General features: G+C 39.4%; 1 protein-coding gene and 1 pseudogene across 1 annotated transcript in view; both read right to left on the bottom strand.

Annotated features, from left to right (window-relative positions):
• Positions 1–15,096, bottom strand: part of TDRD7 (tudor domain containing 7) — a 49,522-nt gene extending 34,426 nt beyond the window's left edge. Inside the window, exons 1-4 of the mRNA XM_037492004.2 lie at positions 14,884–15,096; positions 6,045–6,257; positions 3,609–3,750; positions 2,449–2,662 (exon numbers count right to left, since the gene is read on the bottom strand). Coding sequence (XP_037347901.1) covers positions 2,449–2,662; positions 3,609–3,750; positions 6,045–6,251 — 563 coding nt within the window. The 5' untranslated portion in view covers positions 6,252–6,257; positions 14,884–15,096. The remainder of the gene's footprint in view (positions 1–2,448; positions 2,663–3,608; positions 3,751–6,044; positions 6,258–14,883) is intronic.
• On the bottom strand, positions 267–993 carry LOC119232920 (T-complex protein 1 subunit alpha-like; annotated as a pseudogene).
• Positions 15,097–15,768: the final 672 nt, after the last annotated feature.

The following is a 15,768-nucleotide window of genomic DNA, read 5'->3' as shown; positions in this document are numbered from 1 at the left end:
AATTTTTTCTTCCTTTTACTTTCTCATACTGTACACATATTTCTATAATTAAAACAAAGCAGTAAACATTTTAGAAAATGTTTTTTACAACTATTTACCACATGTTTTAACTAGGGACTCAGAAATCAACAATAAATTTACATTCATTTACTCTAGCCTACTTTGGAGAAATGCCTTTCCCCCTAGCTTGTTGTGTATTAAAGTGTAATATTTGAGATACCAAACACTTGCACCTGACATTGTTATAAGTTAAAAAAGAGATCACATCAGTCATTAACAACTCCTTAATGAAGAACATTTTTGTAACTGCTATGCTTGTCAAGTTTTCTTTCTGGGTGTAATTTAATAAGATCATCAATTTGAAGAACGGTAACTGCAGCATCTATTACAAAATCAAACCGTCAACTTTAACTATGGTTGGTTCAAATACTCCTGCTTTGCTTATTGTCTTAAAGTCTACCACTGACCAAATCAAGACCAATCCATTTTAGATTTTTTGTTCTGGTTTAACTTGATCCTCATTATGAAAAGCTCTCAGCTCTGCAACCAGATCTGTGGAGTCTGAGCAGCCTTAATTGCCTATATATTAGGAATAACAAGACAAGATCTTGCAAAATCTGCAATAGCATGCTGTTCCTGAGACCCTGGGCTGATCACGTGGCTTTCTAGGTACATGGAAAGGGCTGCGCCTGCAGACCCCTCACCTGCCCCTGTTCAGAACCAAAATACACTTCACTATATAAAGAGCATCATGGAAACAGTGTTCCTCTCTTCAAACATGAAATCATTTGCCCCACATAAGATAAATAATACAGATGTGTGAGCCTCAATGTTTTTCATCAAGAGTAGTTTATCATCACAAATTCTCTCCTGTACCACCTTTTGCTTGTCCCATTTTTCAAACTGGTCAATGTTGACAGTAATTACTCTGTAAGTTTTAGCAATATGTTTAAGGTCACTTTTTAAAACTCTTCTGATTATTACAGGTCCCATCTCTGCAGGGCTGCTACTTAAGTCCTGCTGGTGAAGTCTACAGGGATGGAGGGCACTTATCTGGTCTACCTGGTGCCATCAGGAGAGTGGGAAAAGAATGCGGTGTACAGAATACTCCCATGAGCCCACAATTCAGACTGACTGATTTTGCTGTTTCACAAATTCAAGTCAAAGTTTAGGCACACAACCAGAGTTGGAAAACAATGGTACTTTAGTCACACACTGGACCCAACTAGTGCATCAGGTCAAAGTTTATTTATTAAGATTTATTTATTTATTTGTACAAGCACTGGGTACAGTCAGAAGTGCGGGAGGGTGAGAGAATTCACCAGAGCCAGAGCGGGGAACAGAACAGGCAGACTGATGAAATACACTGCTGAGGGGAGCAGCGGGTACGGCAGGAGAGGTCTGCGTGCCATGTGGGGCCCTCGCCGGCAGCCGGGGATTGAACCAGTGCTGCAGAGGCTGCAGGCAGCTTCGCAGCACAGCGCTCAACTGCTGCGCCACCAGGGGAGGCCCCAAAGTTTAGGTTTTAATTAGGCATTTTGTGGATCTTATCAAATGTATAATAACTAACCATAAACAACATTAAAAACATACCTTTAATAATCATATTTTAGGGTTATATAAAAATATCAACATGTAAGATATTAGTACTCTTTCCCCAACTTTAAAAAATAAATTCTTTCTAAATATTCTAGTATGAGGAAAATTGTATTTCACACAAAATGGCAGCTTTGAACACTGATCTATGGGATGACACGATGTACTCCAGAGTCTTTATTGTAACAGCAGATAGAATGGAAGAATATGATGTGGATTCATCTATATCAGGAGTTGGCAAATATTCTGCCAAGGGCCAACAGTACATATTTTAGCACAAGTTCAACAGCATGAGTTTGATCCCTGGCCCGCCAGGGAGCAACCCACATGGCGAAGCAGACCTCTCATGTCTCGCCTGCTGCTCCCCTCAGCAATGTTTTTCAGTTAGTTTGCCTGTTCTGTTCCCCACTCTGTCTCTGGTGAATCCTCTCACTCCCAGCATCTCTGGCCTGTGCCCCAGCTCTCATACGCATAAATAAATAAATCTTTGGGGGAAAAAAAAGAAAAAAAAGATTGTGTTTATAAAAAACTTACAAAATTGATTATAAGAAGGGTTTTCAGAAAAGTTGTAGCTGAATTAGTTGTTTCAGAACTTAGAAGAGCTACTAAAATGAATTTTACAAGGAGAGATAATCAACAGTGAAGAGAAAATATATAATGGAGCTATTCAGAGAATGACATTCACATAGCCAGTAAAAGAGATTTTCTAGTAATGATGCATTTCTCTACAACATGTGAACTGACACTAGATAAAACCAAAAGTATTTCCTTATGACTCTGAATATACATTTTTAATATTGATTATCCTCAGTTCACCAAACTTCTCCTTTTAGTGAAATAAATTCCAAATACCTGTTGCTGGTAGGCATGGCCATATGCCTCTGCACTGGAACATCTTTGAATATTTCACTCCCAACAGTTGTATGTAATATGTATGGTGGCATTTCAGCATCATACTTAACTCCAAGAGAGTTTCCTTTGTCTCTTAACAGTGTTGGGTTAGGTTTTTTGCTGAGAGAAAAATCCGAAGAAAATCCTGGTTGTCTGAGGGTTGCTTTTGGTTTTCCTGTGGAATTAGGCATAGATAATAGAATCAGTTAGCTTCCTGAAATGCTAGTTTCAGTGTGCCATGCCCTGATCAGATGTTTTCTGTGGGTCTCTGTTCTCAGGACAATTTGTAAGAACTCAGAGAGGTTGCCCCACTGGAGGCTAGGTCAGTTGCAGTACAGTAGATTAGTACTTTTAGCACATGAGGTTCTTCAAAATGTGGCTTTACCTGCTAGACTAGCCAGTTACTTTCCTCTATTCACCAACTGACACTTCAAAGGTAACCCCCTCCTGTTCTTACAAATGCAGCATGTGCAGCCATATGCCATCCCTTCTACCTTTCTCCAGTTAATCTGAATTCTTCCTATCACTTGGGGCCTGGGCCCAGGTCTCCTCTTCACCATGAAGCCCTCTTTTGCCAATCTCACAATGACTGCACCCTTGTTTAAAAGGGCCATTGGGGTATTTAGGCACCAACTCTTTTATATTATTATTGAACTATTTCTTCAGAATTTAATTTTAGCACTGATGATATACTATATACTCCTTGAGATAAGTATTTACTAAACACAGGCTGAGGTGCCTATAACTCATTTGTATATAATATATAATTCATGTTTTCTGAGAAGGGGATTTATAATAAAAGACTTTTTTTTTAAGACATTAAACCATAGGTTCTTGGTTCATCCAACACCTTGGATGAGGCCTTCCAAATAACCTAAAAGAATAAAACCACACTTTGTCATAAGTTTAATTAAAATCTACTCTTAGTTTTTTCTCACTGTGTAATTACTTCACTTAAAGTCTTCCTGTGCACTTAATTTCAAGTCAAAATACTAGCAGCTTCAGGAGTTTTCTTTTGACAGATGAATGTTAACATAGGTGCTTATCATGAATGCAAGTATTATTTCCATAATTCCATGTGACGAGAGAGTCACAGAAAGGCTTAACTGAAAAGACTTTACCTTCTAGAAAAAATGGCATGGTTTTCTTTACTCTCATCTGACAATTAACTTGCCTCCCGGTTTTCCTTTTAGAACTCCTCTGACGAGCCACAAGTTGTGCAATTCTTGCAGTTTCTGTGCAGGCCACAGCATAGCAGGTAATCTATTCATGAAAGGCAAGGTGAGAAGAGAAATATTTCTCAGATTTATTGGTGGCTAGAAGCTGATTTTTATATGCGGGTCTTGGTGAGTTTATACATCCCAAATCAAGCAATCAAGCTGTATAGAAATATTCATGTCTCTCTCTCTCCTTGATCATGTAAAAGGTATATTTTGAATAAGAGAAATCAAGCATAATTTAGTTCATTAAATAACTCTTTCCTCAAATGAAAATTTCATTTATTTCTTTAACAGATATTTGTAAAGCATATCTACAATGCTCTAGGAGCTACGGGATTAACAAATGCACCAAAAGAAAACTGTAGCATGTGTGTATTGTCTCAGATAATTTGTGAGATATATTTTATTTACATTTTATACACGGGAAAACAGAGGCTCAGGAAAGTTTAGTAACTTTCCCAAGTCACACGACTAGGCCATCTCTCTGAACCTGAAGCATGTCCTCATACTTGCTATGATGTATTACCTCTCAAAGAACACTAAATCCTAGCCTTGTCACTGCATGGATTGGCTGGATGACTTGATAAATCAGTTTATTTCCCTAATGTCTGTATTCTCATTTGTAAACAGGTGTGTCCTTAGATCTTGGATTTTCAAACTATTCAATGGAGCCATAGGATTCCATGAAAGGCCTCTCAGTGGCAAGGATCTGAGGGTAAGGCAGAGCAAGCAGAGGCCCTGAACCCTCTGCATCTCTGCTTAAAACACAGCAGGTCAACTTTTTCTCTTTAAAAAAAAAATGGTGTGATATATAGGATATTTGAAAAAGTATAAGAAGTACTGGGATCAGATGACCTCTGCGGGCCTAGTATTTAAGTCTGACTCTAAGCTGAGATCACAAACGGTACAAAACAGTTCTGTGATTTGAGATCACAAATACCACAAACCAACACAGATTCCTAATATTTGACTTGGTATTTCTAATCTTGAGGCTGTGTTACAAGAATATAACTCAAAAGAAGAAAAAGTTACATATCTAAATATGCTCAAATAGGGGCTGCTGCCCCTAGAAATAAATATTAAAGATGTCCAAAAGAGGGAAAGAGTAACATAGCAACTACATGAAGCGTTATTACCCTAATTCAGACATGTGATCAGAGATTCAACATGAATTTATTAAGTAGCAACTATTGGGGTGAAAAAACAATCTCTCATCCTCAAGATACTTATGAAAGAAAAAGAAAGGCAGAGACTAAATAAAAAGTGTCGAATGCTTTATTGGATATGTTACAAAATGCCAAGGAGACAGAAATGAGGGCTTAAATCTGTCTAGAATAACCATGGACACTGAAGCAAGTTTTATTATCATGAATGTATACATTCTCCTTATAAAAATTATTACAGATTAGATGAACCTCCCCCTTGACCATACTCCCAATCCTGGTCCCCTTTTTCCTCCTCTACCCACTATCTTTTCCAACCATCCCTCCCCAGAGATGTACAACCATTTATAGGTTTTAGTGAGAAATACTCCAGAGATCTATATATTTACATGGAGAATTTACATACAGAAAAATGTACTGTTTCAGGGAGTGCATGTCTTTTGTCTTTTGGATGGTGGTGTGTTCATATCTTTGATCCTGTACATTGGGCAGGTACCAAGAAGTGAAAATCTGAGTCACAGGCTATAGGCAATTAAAAAGATACTTGCTACCACCAAATTGCCCATGTTATACATAAAATTTCCTTCCAGAGAAACTAAAGGATTTGGAATTGTAAAATAATATGAACATATTGGTATGAAGGAGAAAAGAGGCTTGAGGGAGAAGGACTAAAGATAAAGAGAATAAGAAGGGTCCTCTAACAATCAAAAATGCTGACTGATCAAATGGGAATTAAACCATTAACCAGATAGTAGGAACAGATAAGAGTTAGGTCAAGCATTGAGAATTTAAAAGTGCCTGTTAGACACTTTAATCAGGAGATCATTAGTGATCCGGGAAAAAATAGTTGTAGCAGCTTATGGGTGGGTGTGATGAGGCAGCACAAGTCTCTAGCATAGCTAGTTTGCTTAGAAATTGAGAATGGGTAAACTTTAACCTTAAAGTTTTTTATTTAATGTGGTTAAAATCTTATTTTTATATGGAAAGAATTTGAGGGGCAAAGGAAAAGACATCAGAATCTAGGCTATGCTTTGGATGCTTTTCTATCACAATTTCAAAATAGTTTGGTTAGTAGATTTTAATTTGACTTTTATCCTAATTAAGAGAGTGGAAGTGCCATAAAGGCAATGGAGAATTGGGTTGATTTTTCTCCCGTGCACCATTACCTTCTTACCTCTCCAGATCTACTAGTTTCTATCCTGACAACTGCTGGCACACTTCTCAGATAGGCTTCCAGTGAAGGGTACCCTAACTGCTTGAAGGGGATCCAGTCTCCAGTCAAGGATTTGTACTCTCCTTGGAGCCGGGGTAGTGCTATTCCATTCTTATGAGACTGCAGAACAGCTCGTAGCATCTTTGAAACCAGATCTGCTTCCAGCATCTTCACCTATAGGACACAGCAGAAGGTTACTACAATGTAATTCATCAGACTATGCATTTAAATAAATTTTCAGAGTTTACATTTCTTAGATTATTCCATAAATTGTTACTGAATATTTATAGGAAATAATTGCTATCATGGGGGGAAAGGCACAAAATGCTAAGAAGACATGAGGGAAGTCAGAAAGGCAAAAGACTAATCAAGGGATAAAAGATATTAGGGAATGCTTCCCAGATGAGAGGGGACCTGGAGGAGTCTGAAGGACAAAATGGAAACATCCAGGCAAGGAGGGAAAGGGTGTGGTGATGAGGGGAAGATGAGGATGGAAAGAGGTGTCAGCCCCAAATATAGAACAGAAACTTCAAAAGGCACAGAATTGGGAGATAAATATATGCTTGGTTCTGAGAATTCCAAGCAGTTAAGTTTTGCTAGTTATGATTGAAAAAAGACCCCAAGCTGAGCACTAAAATGGGAGAAAAAGGAAGAGGTAGATCCAGAAAAGACTATAATATTATGTCAATATATTTGCATTTTTGCCAAAAGTAACACGGGGACTTGAAGAGATTTTAAATGTGGGCATGAGCTCTGCATTTTAGAAAAATCACTACTCAGAAATAGGGAAGTATAATTGGAAGGAGAAAGATTAATGTTGTAAGAATACTTGGAAATGTGGAGGACCTCTAAACAAGGCCTTGGGAATGATAAAAACCCATATGAGAGGTAATCGAGAGATGAAATAAACAGGAATTGATTAACTAGTTTGGATGATGAGGCATGGTTCCACATTTTTAGCTTAGAAGCATTCTGGACAGTAATGACTCACACTAGGTGGAATAAAAGCAGGCTTTCAAGAGTGGAAGAGATTTCATTTGGAGGTCAGGAAGCTTGTAGGGTAGTTATGTAGATGTATTCACTAGGAACCTGTATTAGAGGTCTGTCCTTGTTATAGATTTGCTGATCTTCAGCATGTGTGTGTGTGTACACATACATATATGATGTGTGTGTGATTTGATATATATCACATGACATTTGATGTGCAGGGAGTCAAAAATAAGATTAAGGATGGAACTTTATGGAAGACTGTTATTTGAGAGATGAGCAGAGGAAGAAGCTATAAAAGGGTAAGCAAAAGAGACCAGAGAGATAGAAATAGAAGAATCTCAGTGTCAAACTAAAGGAGGAAAGAACCAGGAAGAATAACATAGTTCAAGTTCCATATGCAGTAGAAAGGTCAAGAGAGAGAAAGAAATGAAAAGTGAGCAATGAATTTTGGTACCTAGAAAAAAACCTCAGAACGTTGGCTAAGGATTTTCATTGATCTGTAATGGGTATTTTTCAAAATTAACCCCTCATATTTTTTGGGGGGACTAATGATAAGTAGAATGGAGAGACATTTAGGGAATCAAGCAGCCAGGAAAAATGGACTTAGCCTTTCATTAAAGAAAGGAGAAAGGCAAGCCACAGACAACTTGTTAATTTTTCCTTCAACAGTGCTATCCAATAAAACCTTCTGTGATAATGAAAATGTTCTGTATCTGCAGTGTATGGTAGCCACTAGCCACATATGACTACAGAGCCCTTGAAATGTGGCCAGTGTGACTGAGGAATTGAATTTTAAATTTAATTTAAAATAAATATGGCTAGTGGACCATATTGGATAGCACAGAATTCTGGACAGTCTTGTCCTTTCTCTGGTGTAGAGACAGAAAGAAGGAATAGGACACAATTCTATCACTATCCTCATTTGCCCATTTAAAAAAGAAATAAAATACAAGTTCATATGTGAGTGCCTTAAATTACAAATATGATATTTAAATGATAGCAAGGTTTAAGTGGCAAATAACCTAAGTCTTCATTATGTACTTTCCCTACTAAATATTAATTCATATCAAACTGTTGCCCCCAGCACCAACATTTAATAAATACTATTAATTAAATACTAAATTAATTAAATAGCATTAACCTAGGGAGGTCCTATAACTAGGTTATATTCTTATTCTCTATATAAACATACATACACACACATATATACACACACACATATAAAATATTCATTTAAGTAAAATTTGCATATAACAAAATTTCCTCACTCTATGAGTATCATTAAATTTTATAATCTATATAGTTTTCTATATCTATATAATAATCACTACATCAAAATATAGACATTTCCATCACCAAAAAAGTTCCTTTATGTGGACACATAATATATGTAAAAGTAAAACGTACAACACAAAAAATGAGAGAAACTGGAAGTATACTCTAAGAAGCTTCTTATTCTATACATATAGTATAATATTATTTGAAGGGGGAGTGTACTAAGGATGTATATTGTAAATCTATGGCAACTACTAAAATCTCTTAAAAGAAGAATAACTAATAAGCCAGTAGTATGGATAAAACAGATTAAATTCACCAAAAAGAGAGTCAAAGTAAAAAAATATTAGGCAAGAAAAAGAAAAAAACAGCAACAACAATAACAACAACAAATAACAAATAGGACAAATAGCATCTAGTAAAATGGTAGATTTAAAGCCAACCATCCCAACAATTACATTACAAATAAATGATGGAAATAAAAGTCTTCAATAAAACTTAATGATTGGCAGAATGGACATAAAAACAAAACTTACCTATATACTATGTATAAGAAGTTTATTTTGAATATAAGAACATAGGTTAAAAGAAGACAGAAAAGGTATGTTATGCAAATACGTGAGTATATTAATATCAGAACAAGGAGTATTACCAGAAATAAATGGGGACATTATATAATTAAGGAGTTAATTCATTAGGAATATATAACAAAACACTGAAGGAAAAAAACAGAGATCAAAGAGTAAATAGATTCAATTATGTTCAGAGACTTCAAAACTCCTTTCTCAGAAATTGGTAGGACCAGTAAACAAAAATCACTAAGAACTGGACAAGACTACTAACCAAACTAATCCAACTGATATTTATAGAACACTCCACCCCAACAACAGCAGAATATACATTCTTTACAAGAGCACTGGGACATTCACCAAAATGGAATCTATTCAGAGATTTAAAACAATCCTCAACCAACTTAGAATACAGTACAATAGTTCCCCTTATCTGTAGATTTGCTTTCCACGGTTTCATTTACCCACAGCTTCTCACATTCTAAAAATAATATATACAATATTTTGAGAGAGACTGGTGAGAGTATAAAGAGAGCAAGAGAGACCCTATATTCACATAATTTTTTTTAAGAGTCGATTGCTATAGCTGTTCTATTTTATTATTAGTCATTGTTAATTTCTTATTATGCCTAATTTATAAATTAAACTTTATCATAGGTATGTATGTATAAATGTATAGGAAAAACAAAGTATATATAGTGTTTGGTACTATCCATGGTTCCATGCATACACTGGGGGTACTGGAATGTATCCCTCACAGATGAGGGGACTACAGTAATGGAAATTATACCGAAACTTTTATGGCTAGAAAAATTAATTAGATATCAGTAACAGAAAGATATGTGCATAGTTCCCAAGGTTTTTTCAAATTTAATGATATAGTTAGAAATAATCAAGGACCAACGAAGAAGGACCCTCAGAAATCATAAAATATTTTTAAATAAATGAAAACACAATATAAAAACAAAGACACAGTATGCAAATTTGGGTCCTATTAAAGCAATATTTGGAAGGAAATTTACAGCATTATATGCTTAAGGTGGAAAAGAAGAATGGCCCCAAGTCAATAAAAAAAAGGAGAACAAATTATGTCAACAGTAGAAGGAAATAATAAATGAGAATAAAATCAATATTGAAATGATAAAATAGACTGGTAAAGAAATAGGGGGGAAAAGTAGAGAAAAAAGGTCATGAAACCAAATCTAGGTTTTTGAACAGCAATAAAAGTAATAGACTCTCAGGCTGATTCATCAAGAAAGGTAGTGAGGAAATGGGAGATGGAGGGGTGGACTGAAGAAGGAGCCAGCACCACAGAACCTATAGGTAGACATTGAAAAAGAATATCATGAACAACTTATGCCAATTAAAATTTGGTAAGATGAAATGGATGAATTCGTTGAAAGATGCAAATTCCAAAACTCACTCAAGAAGAAATAGGTAACCTTAATAGTCTTTTTTCTATTAGAGAAACTGAAGTTGTAGTTAACAACCTTCCCACAAGGACAACTCAAGCTTAAGTGGTTTTATGACAAAATCTACCAAAATTTAAGGAAGGATTAATAGCACATCCATACATATTCTTCCAGAAAACAGAAGGGAAAGGAACACTTCTGAACACATTTAATGATCTCTTAATGCTGATATCAAAACCAGACAATAACATTACAAAAAACAGAAGAATTACTGGGGCTCTGGTTATGGGTGTGGTATAGTATCATATGTTTGTAGAGGGGTGAACCTATACCCCTAAAACATATACAATGTTTTAAACTGTTACCTCAACAAACATAATTTAAAAAACAAACAAGAAAACCATAGATCAATGTCCCTCAGAACACTGTCTGGCTTAGGAAAGTAGCATTGACCATGGGCCTGACCTCAGAATGAGGAGCTAAGAGAAGCCGGAATGTTGCTGGGCACCTTCACACACTCTCTTCTAAACTCTTCACTTCGAAAAATGAGGAAACTGAAACCCAGAGCAATTATTCCAGGTCTCACAAATTTTCATGACCATAACCACAACAAGAACCCAGGTTTTCTGATCCCCAAAACAGTACTTACTTTCAGCTCGTGGCTCCAAATGGTCAGAGTTGGCTTCAGATAGTAAAGACAGTCTTATTATGAAGAATCTGGCTTTGGTGTACTTTAGACACATGCTTTTACCAGTGTCTGATCCTCTCTGGCTCAGTTATTTGTGTGTAATCTGGTCTCTATCTCTGGTGTTTCTGTCACTAGCAGTGCCAAAGAACATTAGCCAAATTGTTGTGCTTCTCATATATGGTTTCTCCCAAAATTTTTGTTTTCCCACCTATTGCCAACTGTACTATTTGGCTCATCTTCTTCACTGCATTTTTCATGTCATAAGTTTTAATTGTAGAGTGGCACTAAACCCTGGAATAAATTTGAAGAATTGCCAAATAAACTGAAGTCACCAAGTAATCTTTCTTATCTTTAGTCAGTGGCTCAATTTTTAGTATCTCCTTGGGGCATATTCTTCTGGTATCTACCTACCCTTCTTCTTGAAGACATTATTTTAGCAACAAGTTGGGCCCTTAATGTCCAGACTGTGTGGAAAGATTTTAGACATCATCTATCTAAATCCCTCATTTTACAAATCAATAAAATGAGCCTAGAAGAGGGAAGGTTTTTGTCTAAGACCCTTGCATAAAGAGTTTTCATCTTGCAAAGTTTAACATGTTATCTTCCCCCCCCCCCAATTACAGGCTATTTGTTATCACCTGAATTACTTCTTTGCCAACACATTTTAAAAGGAAAGATAGTAATTAATATCCCCACCCAGCAATATACTTCCTTAAGGTATGTTTAGAGAGTTTTATAATTATAATTCAAGCTTTACACTATGCATACATTGCTAACTGCACATTATGATTATATGAGTAAGAGCTTCCCACAAATCTGCATGCTAGAGACAATAAAGTGGCCTACTTATGGATCTTGGTCTTAATCCTAGTTCTGCTGCTTATTAGCTGTGACCTTTTGAGTAAATTGCTTCAACTCTCTTTTTTTCATATGGAAGATAATGAGGGTTTACAAGACCCATAATTCTCAACTTTCCTCACAGTCCTTTAGGGTTAAGATGGTCCAAAAATCTAATGGAAACCACTGGTTGCTGCCTCCTGACAAATTGTATGACTGAAATTTGAAGTTTTCTCTGAGGCCACAATGATTATTTTGAGCTGATTAGAAGCCCTGAGTGGGATACGTATATGAATATATGTATAGAAATATATGTATAGATACACATACACATATATCTTCAGTTAAAGATAACAAATTATTTTTAAATAGGTTGAAAGACAAAATTAAAAAAAAAAAATTGGGGCCAAATGGGAAAAAGAACAATGATTTCAAAAGCATAAAGGTGGGAGTAGAGGGCAGAGAGAAAGAAAAGCCAATTCACATAAATATTAAATTAGATTTCATTACAAACACCAAGAAATTTTTGTCCTTCCTATGTTTACCTGCTGACTCTGAAAATGCCCTGATGGAAAGCACTCACTCTACATCTCAGTTTGTGAAAACAGCAATTGATCAAGCAGAGTAGAGTTACGTGAATGTATGATCCACAGTAGATTTATGTGGATCATACATTCACATAAATCTCCAACTAGATTCTACTGCACAGATAACTTAAAGAGAGGTCCTCCAGGAGTTTAAAATCTCTTGATACAAAACACAATTCACTCAGTCCCATTCAAGAACATTAGCAGGGATTACATTTCATTTCTAATCTACAGGGACTGGGAACGCACCTCCAACTGCCACTTCACAGTGTCACTGCATTTAACTAGCAAAAATACTGTGTGGCACCAACAGGCCCTGAAGTGGGGCAAGGAGCCATGGATTCTAATTCAGCTAACCCCAGGAGCAATTCCCTGCACTCAGCTGTTTTTTTGCATATAACAGATGCTCAATGAATGTCAGTTGAGTGGAACTGCAAAATCCCCACCATGTGGAGATATATATTATATCAATAACTTAGAGATGAGTTCTTGCCTTCAAGAAACTGAAATCCAATCATGTAGAATATGGGAAGCTTGACAGAAGGACGAGTTAACATTTCTTCAGGTATTACTATGAGCCAAAGGATTTACAGTAGTTAAAGTCTTGCAGAGTAAGAAGTTTCAGTTGAAAACAGAAATTTTGAGAGGAAAAACCATGTATGAGAAGCACAACAATTTGGCTAATGTTCTTTGGCACCATTAGTGACCAGAGATAGGGACCAGATTACACACAAATAACTGAGCCAGAGAGGATCAGACACTGGTAAAAGCATGTTTCTGAAGTACACAAAAGCCAGTTTCTTCAGAATAAGACTGTCTTGGGACCATTTGTAGGTGTGTTAAAGAGAAAAGGTGTGAATTTGTAAAATACAATTGTGAGCATGAGAATTACTTTGGGCTATTTAAATTGTTTCAGTCTTGCTACCCTAGTGGTTGTCTACTTCTTACTACTTCTTACACATTATTTAGTACTTTGAGGTACTCGTGATTATGTAGCAAAGAGAAAAGGGTCAGAATGAAAGGATAAAAGGAAATGTCAGTTGCAACCATTGATTTTTTTTTTTTTCAACAGTTGGCAACACCTTTCCATTTGGGTACCACACCTATAAACCAGAATGTGGCAGATCCCTGTTTCATGTCATTTGAAGGGCTAGTTACTGAGTCTACCCCAGAGTTGCTGGCATCTTTCCTTAAATTTCTTGGTATTTAGAATGAAATCTAATTTCATATTTATATGAATTGGCTTTTCTTTCTCTCTGCCCTCTACTCCCAACTTTATGCCTTTGAAATCGTTGTTGTTCCTTTTCCCATTGGGCCAACAAAATTTTTTTTTTGAAACCAGGTTCAAAAGAAGTCCAGCTTCCAAACCAGGTCTGCAAAGTCTACACTATTTGCAGTATGCAAACACTTACATCAAGGTGGTCCAGGAAGAGTCAGAGATCAGGGTCTAAATTTCAATTCTGTGATTAAGTTGCTGCACATCACTAGGCAAGAATACTTTCAGACAATTTTTCACTACCAGGGCGATCGGGGTGTGTATAAAGGGGGGCGGAGATGGGCGGGGCAGAGAATGACATAGTTACTGTTTTGTTTTGTGGGGCAGACATCAGAATCCTTTTGGGCCAGGATTTTTCCCAACATTATCGGTATTTACCTTTCCTGCTCTTTGCAACTATTTAAATGGTGCCCTTGGTCACTAATGTCAATGTATTACACCCCTCAAGAGACTCGGAGCAGAAAAGTTATGCGAGCTCCAAGCTCCCTCCCATTAAGTTGAGGCTGAGAAAAACTGAGGGACCTTGGGCAAGTTCCGAGACAACTTATTCACAGATTCACGTTGCACTCGTAGCTTGCGCTTTGCACCTGCCCGATGATCATTCTTTTAAAGGAACGGAGCGTATCTGTGAAACACAAATGCACGACCTGAGCAGCCTGCACTTGCTACTCTTCATAACAGACAGCCCGGAGCCTTTCCGCTCCCGGTGCCCACCACAGACCTTCAACAGTCGGGAGCTCAGACATTTCCAGCCCCGGGCGGGCGGCCCTGGCCCAGCGAGCCGGTACCGGGAACCACTTCCTGGTCAGCATCTCGGGCCCCGATCCGCAGCCCCGCGGCTGCCTGTACCCCAATGCACAGCCTCCCCGGCGGCCGGGGGGCCGGCCCGACTCCCAGGTGAACGCCCAGCCCGTTCCCGAGCGGCCGGGGGCGGGGTCCCTCAGAGATTTAAAACACCAGGCTCTGGAACTCTAACTCCCCCGGGGCCCAGCCGGGTTTCCCGGGGTCCGGCCCCGGACGTCCCGGGCGGCGCGGAGAGGAGGCCCCGGGGCCGCTCGGGTCCCGCCCGCAGCCCTCGGGGGGCCCAGGTGGGTCGCGCCCGCCCGAAATCGTGGCCGACGCCGCCCGGCACCTGTCGCGCCCGGAGCCGCAGGACGAGCGCTCACCTCGTTCCGGGGGCGCCCGGCCAGTCCCCACGCCACTGGGCCCAGCTCCAGCCGCCGTCTCCGCCAGGGCCACAGCCACGGCCACCGCCCACTTTCGGTTTCCCGGCACGGCCAGTGCCGCCGCCGCGGCAGGGGAATCACCTCAAGCCCCCGCCCCGCCCCGCTCCGCCCCGCCCCGCCCCGCCCCGCTCCGCCCCGCCCCGAGGGAAGTCCGGCCTCGGCTCTGCGCACGCGCGGGCCCCCAAGCCGCGTCGTCCCACGCCGGCGTCCGCGCGTGGGAAGGGAAACCGACGCCGCCTAGCGGTTTCTGCGCGTGCCCACGCACGGATCGACGGCGGAGGACGCCAGCGGGGCGGGCGCTGGAGCGCCTCCTCGTGGACAACGCAAGTATGGGTGTGTGGGGAGGTCGGGAGTTCAGCACTTGGGCGCTGCTGTTGACTTCATCTTCTTAGCAAGTTTCGTTCATCTCCGGCTCGGTCTTTTCTTCAGGTCTAGGACAGTTAGATTTTTATTTCCCTAGCACGACCCCTTTCCTGGTCCTTTCATTTCCTTGAGGTCTTTTCTCAAGCGTCACCCCTTGAAGGATGATGGCCACCCTCAAAAATGTCAGAGTCCTGGGCCTCCCTGGTGGCGCAGCGGTTGAGCGCTGGGTTGCGAAGCTGCCCGCAGCCTCTGCTGCGCCGGTTCGGTCCCCGGCTGCTCCCCGGCCACCGGAGGAGGGTCCCACATGGCGCGCAGACCTCTCCTGCCGCCCGCTGCTCCCCTCAGCAGTGTACTTCGGTCCTTCTGCCTGCTCTGCTCCCCCCTCTGGCTCTGGTGAATTCTCTCACCCTCCAGCGCTTCTGACTGTACCCAGTGCTTGTATAAATAATGAATAAATCTTTA

This window comes from Talpa occidentalis, unplaced genomic scaffold (assembly GCF_014898055.3).
Source record: "Talpa occidentalis isolate TD23 unplaced genomic scaffold, MPIMG_talOcc4v2.1 talOcc4.7, whole genome shotgun sequence".
NCBI lineage: Eukaryota > Metazoa > Chordata > Mammalia > Eulipotyphla > Talpidae > Talpa > Talpa occidentalis.
Note: the sequence above shows the minus strand (reverse complement) of the source record. Positions and strands in the feature narration are given on the sequence as shown.